General features: G+C 34.8%; 2 protein-coding genes across 2 annotated transcripts in view; both read left to right on the top strand.

Annotated features, from left to right (window-relative positions):
* LOC134246436 (beta-1,3-galactosyltransferase 5-like) overlaps positions 1-15,326 on the top strand; it is a 109,726-nt gene that overhangs the window by 92,013 nt on the left and 2,387 nt on the right. The window lies entirely within an intron of this gene.
* On the top strand, positions 1,631-11,678 carry LOC134246437 (DNA-binding protein P3A2-like). The gene is made up of 9 exons (XM_062728806.1): positions 1,631-1,712; positions 4,132-4,401; positions 4,686-4,800; positions 5,538-5,673; positions 6,079-6,240; positions 8,600-8,752; positions 9,894-10,151; positions 10,406-10,601; positions 10,731-11,678. Exons 2-9 carry the CDS (start codon positions 4,179-4,181, stop codon positions 10,934-10,936), a joined length of 1,449 nt encoding a protein of 482 aa, XP_062584790.1. The 5' UTR covers positions 1,631-1,712; positions 4,132-4,178; the 3' UTR covers positions 10,937-11,678.

Here is a 15,326-nt window from a genome sequence, read left to right as displayed (position 1 = left end):
AAGATTTATTCGGAGAGAAAAAAAGGCACTATGATCCGTGTTTCAAAGTATTTTGCGTCATATTGTTTCGATTCAAATTTTATTCAGGATGTCTGTGCAATCAAATTCAAAGTCTTTTATAAATTCAAATTCCAAAAACTTATTCCAATATTATTGAGGAAGAGAAAATATAATTGAACCAAAATGTTCAACTGTAAATCCGTTGGACTACTATATAAGATTTTCAATTTCTGTGGAGGCAATAAATAAATGTAGTTAAACAAAAAATGGTAAATTTTAAAATACGCTGAACAAAGTACAGAGTAAATAATAATAAAGATCATGTTTGAAAATCTTATTTTGCGGATGTTACCATTTTATAGAATTATTATTTAAGCATTCTCACCTTGTATAAGCCATCAAAATATATAAATAAACAAAAGACCCAAGCCCCGTTTATATTTTGATATATTTAAACTCCAATGATAACGGTATTGAAATTACTTCTCTGTTTATCTTGTCACGTTTGGATACTTTTTTCCCCAAAATGTGTAAAATAATTTGATTTAATTATCGTTCTCTTTCTGATATACCCATGAAAGCATTAACTTAGCTAAGTATTTGCTCGAGAAAAGAAAGGTAGCCTGATTTCTTTTGCGGGAAAATGACTGAAAAATCCAGGAGCTTCCGGGGGCTTCGCCCCCTGGGCCCCCACCAGGGCTTCGCCCTGGACCCACTGGGGGCCTCAGGGCGGCCCCCAGACCCCTGACCGTTTTCTGAGTACACATTATTTCCATGCTGGCTACGCGCCTGATTATAATCAAGCAAGTTTATCACTTGTAGAGACGACTATAAAGGGTAGGGAGATGGATAAAATATACAGATTAGTTAAATAATATGCCTAGAATTAAGGGTTGAAAGGACCGATGCTGGAAAGATGAGAAATTCTCCCCAAAAGTGCGCAAAAAATATTGCGCCGTAAATTACACCTTTTTTGAATTACCGGATCTGTAGCGTTATGGTCAAAGACAAATATATCCATTACGCTACAGATCTGCAGCTAAAAGACACCGAAAGCGGGGGCCACAATTCTTTGAATTTGCCTGTTTTATTTTTCTTCAAATGGATTTTTCTCCAATACTTTCGCTTAAATGTTAAAGCATTTCTATTTACCTGTTCTCCCCTTTCACGATGATGATTCTGTATCATGTGTAACCTCAGGAGTTTGAATCACAGGTGCTTTGGGACGGGACCCCGCCCCGTGTTCCGTAACCCCAAAGGTTCTTTGGACTGTTTTATGACATAGTTCACAAAGTAAATAAAATAAAACACAACTGAAAAATCCTAAATTTGTTTTTAGCTTTAATTTTGGAGTTTTCAGTTGTGATACGTTGGGAATATGTCAAAGAATAATTATTTTTAAAAACTCAAAGAACCCTTTAAAAGTTTGAAATCCCATTGATTTGTGTATAACTTATAGTAAAAATATTTCTTTATTGAAATAAAAAGTTTTAACTAAGGACGAAACAATTGTTATGATTAAAAATATATTATAGAATTTTGAAAGACATCACCGTTCCGATTTATAATACGGACAATTCTGGACTATTTGTTTATGCGGCAGGATTTGTAGAAAACGGTAAGTCGGGTGAATGAAATTGAGGCGCAGGAATATATACGATCTCCGAAGAAAGAACATCAACTGAAGAACGATTATTGATATTATGTGAATGGTAAGTCTTCATAATGGAAGTGTAACGGTTTTAATGTGTCTTAACATTTTTCTGGAACTTATGAAGCTGTAAGTGATCGGGTCGGACAAAACAGCAATTAAGCTGAAGTGATTTGGTGAAACACATCCAAGTAATGACGCGGTTGAATAATTTATGATAAGTGTCTAAAACTCAACGGTCCCAAGAATTATTTTCACCAATATAAGATAGAGGTAGGGGATATTTGGTAGTGACAAGAACACGTTTTTAGCTCCATGTGCTCGGCAGGTGCCCGTTGTTTTGGGCGAGTGCGCGCACACTCCAGCGCAGTCGCATTCTCTGTCCCCCGCCCGTAAAGCTGAATGCGCATGTAAGCCTGTCCATATTTTGAATGCGCAGTAGAACTTTTATTTTGTTTTTGTATTTTCATGTAGATTACATACGGTGTTAATCGTGTTTTAGCATTTTTGTAGGAATTTACACTCCTTTTACCCAGAAATAAAGTCAAACAAAAATGGCGATCAGACCGTATCTGCTGTAGGATTTATTTCCCTTTCTTTTGTTATTCTTGTCCATTAGCTGGTAGTTAACTGTGGGTTCCACTTCCACACAATGGTGATTTATAAAAGACACTAAGTTATGGAGATGAAAACTGAAATGCTGTTGAATAAAATTGATTATCATAACAAAGAATGAACTTGACGTAGGCCTATATGATCATATGCTCGCTTTTTTAATATTTTTATCCGAAGCAGAGACATAATGTCTCTGTCTGAAGCCATCCATACCCATTACTCAACCACTTCCCATACCCAGAAACACTAAGAAAAGCACAACCCAATTCTTATTGCCCTACTCCTATATGTTAGAGCCTTGTTTGATGTCCCTATGCTCCTTATACAGCAACACTCGTTTAGTACGAACACAGATATTGCGAATTCACGGTTATAGCGAAGTTATCTTTGATCCCCAGCTATGTAAACATGATAAATTTAACGAATTTCTTTTACGGATATAATGAATTACTGATATAGCGAAGTAATTTCATAGGTCCCAGTGACTTCGAAGTTCGTTACAACCGAGTTCTACTGTATACCTCAATATTATACAGAGACAAGTCAAAAGTCTGATCCTTAATATTAATATTGATGTTTTTAATAGTCATGTATGTAATATACTTGAAAATGAATATATTAAAAAAAATTGCCCCGACAGGACTCGATTCCAAGCATGGTCATAGCTGCAGATCTGTAGCGTTATGGTTTTATATATCTGTCTTTGACCATAACCTTACAGATCCCGTAGTGCAAAAAAGGTGCAATTTACGGCGCATTATTTTTTGCGCTCTTTTGGGGAGAATTTCTCCACTTTCTAGCATCGGTCAATCAACTACCTTTCACTCCCTAATTCTAGACACATTATTGAACTAATCTGTATATTTTATCCATTTCCCAACCCTTTATAGTCGTCTCTACAAGTGATAAACTTGCTTGATTAAAATTATTTGTTAGATTACTGAAAATTCACTTCAAGCGAGTTTATTGCCTGTAGAGACAACTATAAATGGTTGGGAGGTGGATAAACTATACATATTGGATACAGAATGTGTCTAGAATTAGGGAGTGAAAGGTAGTTGATTGACCAATATTTACATTTCCAATGTCTTTGTCCGAGATAAAATTACCAATTGTAAATGTAATTTATTTCCTCATGAATGTCTTGGCGCGGTTCCAAAAAAAAACCACGTGCAGGGCGGGACAACACCTAGAGAGAAGCAGGCTTGGAGCCCGTGGATTGGCGGAATCAAAGCATGTAAATATAAGGAATAACTGTCAGATTTTTCGAATTCATGAAGATGATCAATGGATTGGCTTGTGTGATAATTTTATGCATAAACGCCTTCGGCGTTTATGCAAATTATCACACAAGCCAATCCATTGATCACTTCATGAATTCGAAAAATAAGACAGTTATTCCTTAAATGCGGAGAAATTCTCCCCAAAAGAGCGCAAAAAATATTGCGCCATAAATTGCACCTTTTTTGCACTGCGGGATCTGTAGCGTTATGGTCAAAGACAAATATCATAAAACCATAACGCTACAGATCTGCAGCTAGCATGGTCAATGACACCAAATTATGGGACAGGAAAGCATGAAACATATGCTGGACTGAGAGTCAATCCCAGGAGTCTTACCAGTAGTCAAGTGCTCTACCGACTGTCTTGCTAATCCCATTCCGATTGTAATTACATGTAACTCAATATCAGACAGGTGAGTGATTCAAGGGTCCCAAGTTCAATGCCTAGTCTAGCTATACATTTTCTCCTTTCCTGTTACACACAAAAATTCAAATTGTTTATTAAAATAAGTTTTCTATTTTTAAATTGCAGCATGTTACAAAATTTCAATGTCGTCCATATTTTTTTTTCCTTTTCCACAGAACACTATTCCCAGCAGTTTAACTACGCAGATCGCAGTTTTAAGACGATGAATATGTCATATCAGGTGACCTCCTCAGGAGGGGGTGGGATCTCTATGGGTAACATGAACGCTATCACCATCAACACTCAACAGATGGGCCACATCAGCTCGGGCATGATGAGTGACGATCTGAGTGAACCCAGCTCTCCCGATAGTTCCACATTTGACGCCTCAGACCTCCTCAGTACATCAGTCCAGGACGATGTCACAGCCCAGCTAGCTGCCGCAGGTTTATTTTATTTTCAAATGATATTGAGGCTTGTAGTTACCGGTGTTTAATTTATTTTGTTAAAATTTGTTTAATTTGTTGCTTTTTTGATTGCTTCTCAGTAAAAATGGCTCTCTAAGGATATTTGTGTTTCAGTTACATCTTGTTTTTATTGACAAAAGTTAATAGGGTTAAATTTGTCAGGAATGGTGAAACTACCTAGGCAGACAGTGCTGTCACATTTTAAGCATTCACAACAAACTTCTGCTTTTACACTGTGCTAACAAGTCAATGTTTGAAAACAGGTCCAATAGGAGTGGCAGCAGCGGCAGCCATTGCTTCTGGTAAAAAACGAAAACACCCCCATCATTTTGAAACCAATCCCTCCAAGAGAAAACGACAACAAACTCGACTTCTCAGGTAAAAACTTGTACCATCACATTTTAACAGTGAAAAAAAGGCTGTAACGTCAAGAATGCCATGCCTTACTGAAAGTCCAAGGATGATGGAGAATTGTACTATTACAAGAACATGATAGCATGTAAGAGGAAATAAAAAAATATTTAGTCAAATGCTAACACTTTACATGTATTGACTGGGTTTGAGGGCAACGTGTGTTTTGTCGGACCCAAGAACCAAACTGTCTGCCTGAGGCCATTAGACAGTTTGGTTAGAGGGTTGACAAAACGCATTTAGCTGGAGAACACGGTCAATAAATGTTTTGTTATAAATTTTATTTCAACTTTTTCGACATACATGTATCTTGTACTGTCTTCCTTGATGTAAACCTCAGGTCCGTCACTGTTAAACACCAACAAATGCAAATGAGATTAAGTCCTATAGATTGTGTGACGTAAGAGGTCCAACATCTCATTGACCGGTCCAACATCTCACTCAGCGGTCAAACTTTTTTTTATGCCCGCTCAGTAAAACATTAGAAATGTTAGACTTTTTACCATAGAATAGATTTGTATAGTAACACATTTTTAAAGGTATAACAACATATATGAGTATCACACACACTGACAAAGGAATGTTAAGGCAGCTCATAGATCATAATTCAAATTCTTGAATAAAACTTCTGTTATCATTATCTATTCTATAGACTTCAATGGGACTTAAACTACAGGAAGAATTTTCTTTTTATTTTGATTCAGGAAGCTGAAGGCAACTATAGATGAGTACAATACTCGCATTGGACAGCAAGCGGTGGTGTTATGTGTCACTCCAGGAAAAATGAGTCAGTCCATCAACGCCTTCAAAGTATTTGGTTCACAGCCCTTAGAGGGAGTGGTAAGTAAGTCAGTCAGAAGTCCTCAAGAACTGTAGATTAACAAATTTTTGTGAATTTTTATTTTAGCTATATAGGTATTTGATATATATAAATGAGACAAAATTTCCACAATTATGGGTTTGGTTGTTTTTGTAAAATATAACTATTAATATAATAAAAATATGCAAGAACACAATTTTTACAAGTACACCTTCTCAAGTAAATATTGACAAAATAGAGTTTTTGCGATTTTAAAATAATGATTTACAGTAATGTTCACAGTCAATATTATAGGCAAGCTTGCTGTTGAAAAGTATAGATGTAATGTTTGATAAGCATACAATTTTTAGAATACTGTTTTACTGACTTTTACTAATTTAGAAATTTTAAGAATGGAGTGCTATAATAATTTTATATACAAATAGATGAGGAACAACAAGAGTATGATCGTCCAGGAACTGGAGCAGTCTCTAAATGAACAAGCCCCGCCCACCCAGCCAGACACGTCAGGGCTTCATGAGTTACCTCCCCTGAACATTGATGGAATCCCCACACCTGTAGATAAAATGACACAGCCGAAGGCTCAAGTGAGCTTTTCTGTCACATTTTGTCCGGCGTCCGTCTGTCTGTCCGTCTGTCTGTCTGTCCGTAAACTTTTCACATTTTCGACTTCTTCTCAAGAACCGCTGGGGATTTTTGTATATTGGTGGTATGTTTTAAAAATCTTCTTCTTAAGAACCACTGTGCCAGGAAAGTTGAAACTTATGGGGAAACGTCCTCAGGTAGTGTAGATTCAAGTTTGTTCAAATCATGTCCCCCGGGAGTAGGGCGGGGCCACAATGGCCGACCAAAGTTTTATATAGAAATGTATAGGAAAATTCTTTAAAAATCTTCTTCTCAAGAATAGCAGATCACATTTATATGGAAGCATCCCCAGGTAGTGTAGATTCAAGTTTGTTCAAATCGTGACCCCCGGGGGTAGGCGGGGCCACAATGGCCGACCAAAGTTTTACATAGAAATATATAGGAAAATTCTTTAAAAATCTTCTTCTCAAGAACAGCAAAGCCATGATTTTATTTATATGGAAGCATCCCCAGGTTTAGATTCAAATTTGTTAAAATCATGACCCCCGGGGGTAGGGCAGGGCCAAAATGGCCGACCAAAGTTTTATATAGAAATATATAGGAAAATTCTTTAAAAATCTTCTTCTTAAGAAAAGCAAAGCCAGAATTGCTCATATTTATGTGGAAGCATCCCCAGGTAGTGTAGATTCAATTTGTTCAAATTTGGCCGACCAAAGTTTTAAATAGGAATATATAGGAAGAATCTTTAAATATCTTCGTCTCAAGAACAGCAAAGCCATGATTGGTCATATTTATATGGAAGCATAAAAATTTGTTCAAATCATGACCCCCGGGGGTAGGGCAGGGCCAAAATGGCCGATTTTACATAGTATATTTCTTTAAAAATCTTCTTCTTAAGAACAGCAAAGCCAGAATTGCTCATATTATGTGGAAGCATCCCCAGGTAGTGTAGATTAATTTGTCCACAATCATACCCCCGGGGGTAACACAATGGGGGATTTACATAGAAATATATAAAAATATAATTACAATTTTATGGAAGCATCCCCAGGTAATGTAGAATTAAGTTTGTTCAAATCATGACCCCCGGGGGTAGGGCGGCCACAATAGCCGACCAAAGTTTTATATAGAAATATATAGGAAAATTCTTTAATAATCTTCTTCTCAAGAATTTTGCTCATAATATGGAAGCCAAGTTTGTTCAAATCATGACCCTAAAACTTTTCAATAGTAAACCAATTACTACTTTTTCCTAGCCACAATGCTCAGGTGAGTGATGTGGCCCATGGGCCTCTTGTATGTATATTGTTTCTCAAGCTATGCTTAGAATTAAATTTTATGAAATATCAAATAAAATGATTTTTACTTTTAAGGGGCCGACTGTGGTTTTCGTTGCGCAATATTTTGCGCATCATAGTAAAATGAAGCGTATTTACTGTTTTAAAGCAACTTTTTTCGCTTAATTAATACAATTAAACAAAATTAAGAAATTATAGGTTTAAAAATATAATTACAATTTTGTATAACTGATTTTTTAACCGATTTTGCAATTAATAGGTAGGTTGACGTCGTTACAGCTTATTTTTGATGTTTTGATAAACTGAAGCTCAGAATGGGGTAATAAAAATGCTATAAAAGAAAAAGTAATAAACATACGCTCTTCAAATTTAAAACATAGAAATTTGAGAATATCTCCATTATTTTTATTATGTTTTCATATAAATCCTTTTTGTCTGTCATATTTTGTCGTACTCTAAAAAACAGGAAAATTCGTTAAGTTTTGGCATTTCGAGATGCCCCCCTCTGGTAACAAGACGGTAGAATTTTGTGTTTCTTACATATAGATATAATGTACAATATAGGATTACTCATCATATATTGTAGTTTGAAGAAAATGTCTATTGTTGTATTTGCATAATTTGCTTTAAAGTGCTAAAACTTGACATTTTCTTATATAATCCTATAGTAAATGTACCTGTTTTTTGAGACGGTCCCTTAAAAATTCATGGACGTTAGATTTCCCCTAAATCTGGCATGTACACAGAAGTTTATGTAAGTTATATTATGGTGTAAAAATGAAGAGCTTCGCTATTGTAGTTTTCACACAATAAAACCCCACTCGGCCTCCTTAAATGCCTATTAAAGAATATGTTATAACTATAATATCAAGCGGATTCATAAGCTTTTAATGTAAGTTGTGACATTGGGAATTCAGTTTATAAGATCTAAAATATGAGTTTTCCTATTCAAACAAATCATATTTTTATCCAATATTTAAAAGAATTTTGACCAGTTGTCTCCCTTTGAAAGAGAAAGCTTCAGTGTAGTAAACTGATAAAACTGATCAATTTTCAGGCCCAGCTGAGGAACTTTATTCCTGAGATGCTGAAGTACTCCACAGGGAGGAGTAAACCAGGGTGGGGGAAGGAGGAGTGTCGCCCGGTATGGTGGCCCTCAGATCTCCCCTGGCAGAACGTGAGGAGTGATGCCCGCACCGAGGAGGAAAAGAGAAAGGTATGTTCAATAAAAATACAAATTAAAGTATTATGGAGGAAAATCAAAATATTTAGGTTGTTTTCCAATGCTTGATGCTGTGGCTTCAGTAATTTCATGTAATTCATTTTTTGGGGTCATTTTTTGCAAAAATTACAATCCCTTGATATATCAATTCTTGAACACAGGGACTGACAAATCCCATTGCCCGATGCCTAGGGCTAGTGAATTTTAGAGGAGGGCAAGTGAATTTTTAATAGGCACTTGCCCGAGGGCAAGTGACTTAAAAAAAATCAATCAATAAATATTTTTAAAAATGTCATAGTTTTCCACGAAATTAAAATTATTTTGTTGTAAGAGTTATCTTCCTTTGTTTGTCAAACTTCATATGCGAACCAGTTTAATTGTGTCATCATTATGCAAATCATTACAAGTTTTACCAAAAGTTTTAAGTAATGTATTTGTACTTAATTGAAAGTGACAAATTGGCATTGGAGAAATGGAGAAAGTTTTGACAGTTATGAGGCAATAAACGATCGAAAGCTGATGATAAGTACATCTTCCATAACTGTTACAATGTTAGTGAAAAACTCAGTACAAAACCGTCTAAGCATACCAGGTATGAGAAGAAAAAAAACAAAGATCTGAAACCATTATTTTAAACAAATAGCAGATATCATGACTATAGCTGAAAAATGATAGCAATTTTACGTCTCTATATGAGTGGAAAATTCTCAAACTGGACGTAAAACAGCAAACAATCAATCAGTAGATTGTATGGTACGTAGTACTTAATGGCAGGTGGTTTTAAATGTCGCCAATATTCAAAACGACAATCCTAGGCTGCAAAATTTTTCGATTTAGAGACAAATTAATTCATTATGATGAATATAAAGTGCTGGTGGGGCAAGTAAAAACTGAAGTAGAGCAAGTGAAATTTGACCATGCACTTGCCCGTGGGCAAGTGCTTGAAAAATCTATTTGTCAGCCCCTGGTACAGCTAACTGGTCCTGTTCTATTATAAGAAAAAACTTTTTAGTTTGTTTATCACCAAATTTCATAATCAGATTCAACCAAGAAAACAAAAATGATTTTCAAACAAAAAAAAATTCTGAGAACTTGAAAATGATCTACATTTAATTAAAAAAAATTTTTAACTAAGGTATCTTGGACTGAGGCATTGCGGGCCATTGTTAAGAACTGCTACAAGCATCATGGACGGGAAGACCTTCTTCATGTCTTCAGTGAGGAGAACTCTGGGCCATCCTCTCAGCCTCTCCCCCATGCCCAGGCCTTCACGGGGACCATGGTACAGACTATTAACAACCCTGATGGCACGGTGTCCTTTATACAGATCGACACGTCTCCACAGTCCGTGGTCACTCTGGCTGATGGTACTCAGGCCACTGTTGTACATGCTGTAAGTCTCTCTTTGTAATGCTTAAAGTATGCATCAATACTTAGGGATATTACAAGGAATATAACAGGAAACAGTTTAATTAACTGTATCACCTGTAGTTTGTGCTCACTTTTTCTTGTGGCCTAGATATTTGTAGGACAGGGATGTATAGGACTTAAATTAATTTATAGAATCAAATATATTCAATCAATTCAATGAATTTAAAGTTTTGTTAAAACAAAGAAATTTTATCCTTGAAATTGTATTCATTACAGATCCCCAACATTGGTCAACAGGAGGCTACACAGGCAGTGCAGACTCTGGCAGATGTAGCGACTCATCACGAGGTCCCTCAGGGCATGACAACACAGCCCATCACCATGGAGATGAACCCAGAAACAGGCCAGGTCAATGCCCTCCCCATCAGTCAAGGTCACCAAATCATTTTAGCAGATGACTCTCATATTGGAGGTTTGTTCCGAGTTTTATTTTAATTATCCATTTGTAAATACTGTGTTTTCTCTTCTGTCCATCTGAGATCAAGAAATTGTTGCAAAAAATAAGAGTTTTTTTATTGTGAAATCTTTGTTTTCTGAACAGGAATAGTTACCATCCCTGTATCCATGTACCAAACAATTACCGGGGCAACAGTCGGCATGTCTACAGGAAGTGACTCTCAACATGTACAGGTTGCCATGACACCAATATCAGCAGCTGGTGCTACAGTGGCCAATATTAATGACATTGTTAAAGTAGCAGGTCATTCTGTGGAGGTTGCCATGGAGCAACACTCTACAGGGTCATAGTTCAAGGAGCAGCATTCTTCAGGGTCATAGTTCATGGAGGGCTCTCTATAGGGTCACAGTCCATTAGAAAACACTCAGTGAAAGAAATTTCTGGAAAATTTTTATATTTTCAAACAGATCATTGAGCGTTTTTTGATGGTACATGTATTATTTTAAAAATTGTTATTCATAGTTATGTGTTCAAAGTTGTGATCAAGCAAGTAGGGAGCATTCTTTGCATAGTTTATATGTGAATTTATTTCCACTCCAGTGATCTGATGCCAGTAAAATTCTACAATTGTTTTATTTTAATATATCTTATTTTATTGATAACCATGTCATCTGATTTGTACCTTGATTGTTCTTGATACACCTGTTTAAGGAAGCACTTGAGCAGATCAAGAGTCAGCTAGGTAAGGAAAAAGCATAATATTTTTTCTGAGTAATTTGGGTACTTAACATTTGTGTGTACAATAGCATCATAGTTTTTATGATCTTTGAATATTTTGCTCCAAATAACTGAAGTGCAGTGTAAGACAGATTTCATCAATAAGTTAGGCTTAACAACACTCCATGTATCTTTTGAAAGAGAGATTATATTGTAAGACAATTTTAAGAGAAGAAATTTTTACACCATGATGTATAGGGCTTTAAAAAAGCCAAAAATATATTTATAAATGTACATGTATAATGAGAGAGGGAGAGAAGCAATTTGTATACTTTTACAGTAAATTATTAGAAGATACAAAGTGGGTGTTTACTTTGTTTTACAATCAAACATGGAGCGGGTTGGACATATTTAAAACAATTAAACATGGAGCCGGTTAGACATATTTAATTCTTGAGGTACACTGGATTATTTTAGCTAAACAGAGACAGAACAGAAAAGCAGACAATGTAACTCTAGAACTGCCTGATCAACAGAGTATTGTTGATATAGATGCTGGAGGTTCCTCATTGAAAATGTCTGTCTAGACTAGAGATGATGTCTTTCAATAATTGATGAAATTCCATTAGACTTTAATTGATGGTGGAGTGGCCACATTTTAAATTCCTTTATCGTCTGCTGAAAACAAATAATTGGCCGATGCGAGTATCAAGGGATGCAGAATGTCTCATTAAATCTTAAGAACACCAATGCTTTTAAAAGTAGAAATATTGATAAATTGGCCAACTGTTGCCCTTTCATCCTTTGCTAAGTAGCAGTTTGATTTTCACTGTCGGATGATGTTCTTAAAAGTTCACCAACCAACAACAGGCTGTAAAAACTCTGACCTTGGTCGGTCGATGATCCAAGGTTGGTCAACAGAGTGCTCAAAGACAAATTTCAAAGGCTATCAGCCACCATTGCACAAAAAAGATAAATAATTGGCTTGCCTGCTACGAAGGTGGTCGGCTGACAAAAAAAAAGATTAAAAAATGGACAAGGCAACGGCTGGTGTACTGTTGACTGTCACATGGAAAAATCCTATTTTTGCCTTTTAAAAAAAAAGTTTGATCATTTTTGAAAATGTGACTGGGGTTTAAGAATTCTTTGTTGAATGGTCACTCAGTATCTTGTCATGATCTGGTAAGTAGACAGTAAAGTACTAAAATAATGGCCTAACAATTTATTTGAAGAAAGTCGGTTAGAATTTAACCTCATGTAAGGAAGATACATGACCAATAATACAATATGTGTACATGTAATATAGAGTTTTAAACAATATCCATTGATATCCATGTATCATCAGCAAATTTGTCAGTAGCCTGCCTATGTTAAGGAATTGTCAAACAGAAAATGAACTGCATATCTAATCAACTGGGAGACCTATAGGCTAAATGCAGGTTATCAAGCTATAATATATATAACTATATAAACAAGGAAAGCTTGCAGGTGAAAAGTTGAAGTCATCTAATTTATCATAAAGTTAAGTAGTATTTTGACTTGCTATTCTTCCCCCCCCCCCCCCCCTAGTAAAAACAAAGAAATAAAACATGCTAGAACTTTCTTATGTCTTTTATTGTATGTTCAATGGAACATGGTGAATCAACGCAAAAATGGAAAATGAGATGTGTTGTGAAACACTAAAGCCCCCTTATGACAGCTTTTGGTGAAGGTTGAAAATTTTCTTACCCAAGGAAAAGACTAGTATTAAATGTATATACCTGTGAAATATAAAATCCCAAGCACAACCAATAAAATATGACAAGGTTTGAAATAATAAAATTGATAATTTCAAACAAGGCTGTTGATATTCTTGTTTCATCAACTTGTTTGTCAATAGCTTACATTCCATTCTAAAAGAGTTCGCATTTTTACAATTTAAATCTTATTTAACTAATTTTTTTGGAAGTAATAATGCATGGCTCTTCGGATTGAGATAGCAGTGTTACTAACTGGTCATTAAGGAGTTTATCTTTTTAACACCGGCTGCATTTCATATCCGGAATTTTTGGTAATTATTAACTTTTCATTTCCGACACTTTTTAGTTTTCATTTCCGACATTTTTTTGTTTTCATTTCCGACATTTTTCAAATACATGCCAGGTATGTACATGTAGTGCCGATAGTAACGGATTTGATGACTTAACTTATGAAAAATTTAAAGGAATAAATCATAAATGAATCATTGAAATCTAATTTAATTTGTAAATCTATCAGTGACTTGGACATAAGTATGGTGCTGTCACTGACTTTTAATTAAGTGTACATTAAATGTGGTGGAAAAGTTTTATGTATTACCTAGACTTAGTGCTACATGTATGCATATATGTACAGATATTTATTTTTATTTTTTATTAATATTTTGGTATAAATACTTTTAAAATTTCATTTTTATTTACTTAGAAAGCATTGAATTGCCGCACATACGGAAGCCCTGGAGGGACATTGACTTACTTGTTATGACTTATTTGTTATATCGTATTTGTTTTGACTTTTTTGTTTTGATTGTTTTGTAGCTAGTTATAGCTAAGTATAAGAAAGCTATTGAGAACCAATTGCTTGGCTTATTTTAAAAATTAAAATGATGTTAATTCCTATTTTAATTGTGGTTTTTGATTGATGAATTGTAGTTTACTTAATTCTTATTTCTTAAAAGATATTACTTAATTCTTAAATGTAACTCCCAGTTTGCATCATGATTGAAGACAAGAACATGACTTCTATTTTATCTTAACGTTTGTAATAAATTCAAGATCAAAATATAACATTATCTTTTTCTGAAACTACACGTTGTCTCCATTTTTCATGCCACTTTTTGTGAAGTAAATTTGTGATAACAAATTTAAAGTAACAAGGATTCACAATTAAGTCATAAGAACTAAGTCAAAACACATAAGAAATAAGTCAATGTCCCTCCAGGCGTCCGTTATTAACAGTTAAAAATTGAGTTATCACATCAGTACTGTACGTTTAACTACAAAACCCCAATTAATCATTCTCAATAGATTACCTACATTAGTTTTTAACTGGCAACAAAATATTCAAAACAAATAAGACAAAACAAATAAGTTATAACAAGTATGTCAATGTCCCTCCAGGGCTTCCGTACGCACAAGTAAATTCCGGAAATGAAAAAAAAAAATATGTCGGAAATGAAATTTAAAAAATGTCGGAAATGCTATGCATATTTGCGGAAATGAAATGCAGCGTTAACACCATGTCAAAGCGATGAGCATTGTGATTTTATTTTTGCCTTATCTATTAAACCATTTTAATGTCTGATTTTTCAGGCATGTTTTGTACTTTTCTGAATTTTTCTTGTAAGACATTCTTTTAATGCTTGTAGATTTCTGGTCAAGATAAACAGAATGATTCTAATTTTAAACGTATTTTAGTCTTGTTGTAGGAATAGATTTACTTTAAAAATTACGTTGAGAAAACGTGTGTCTTGATACGATTAACCTGTAAATTTGTTTTTGAACCTATTATCTGAAGAAGAAAGAAAGATAGAGAGATGCAATTTGTATACTTTTGCAGTAAACTATTAAAAGATACAAGATTGGTGTTTACTTTTTCCCCAATAATTGAACACCATTGTGGCAACGCACTTTGAAAAAAAAAATTCAAAGTGCGTTAAAACTGGGACAAATTCAACGCACTTTGAAAAATTCAAATTGCGAGTGCGTTAAGAATGTACATAAATATTTTTGCCATGGGGACTTTTAACGCACTTTGAAAAAAAATATGTATAAAACAAAAACTCTATAGTTACATTTTACCATCTTCCCAAGTCAATGGTTTCTGATCCGCTCCGCTACACATATGAGATCTTAGTATAGTAATTGAGAGAAACAATTTGTATTATTTTTTCTTTCGAAAAACATTTTAATTTACATGTACTCATTTAACCTCATTGAGAACAAGGAGAAGACGAGTAGAAGGTCTCTCAGCCCAATTTTTTTTTTTACACATTGTACATAGCCG

The sequence above is a fragment of the Saccostrea cucullata genome, unplaced genomic scaffold, assembly GCF_032062105.1.
Source record: "Saccostrea cucullata isolate Sc308-1 unplaced genomic scaffold, CSIRO_AGI_Scuc_v1 ctg532, whole genome shotgun sequence".
Lineage (NCBI taxonomy): Eukaryota > Metazoa > Mollusca > Bivalvia > Ostreida > Ostreidae > Saccostrea > Saccostrea cuccullata.
Note: the sequence above shows the minus strand (reverse complement) of the source record. Positions and strands in the feature narration are given on the sequence as shown.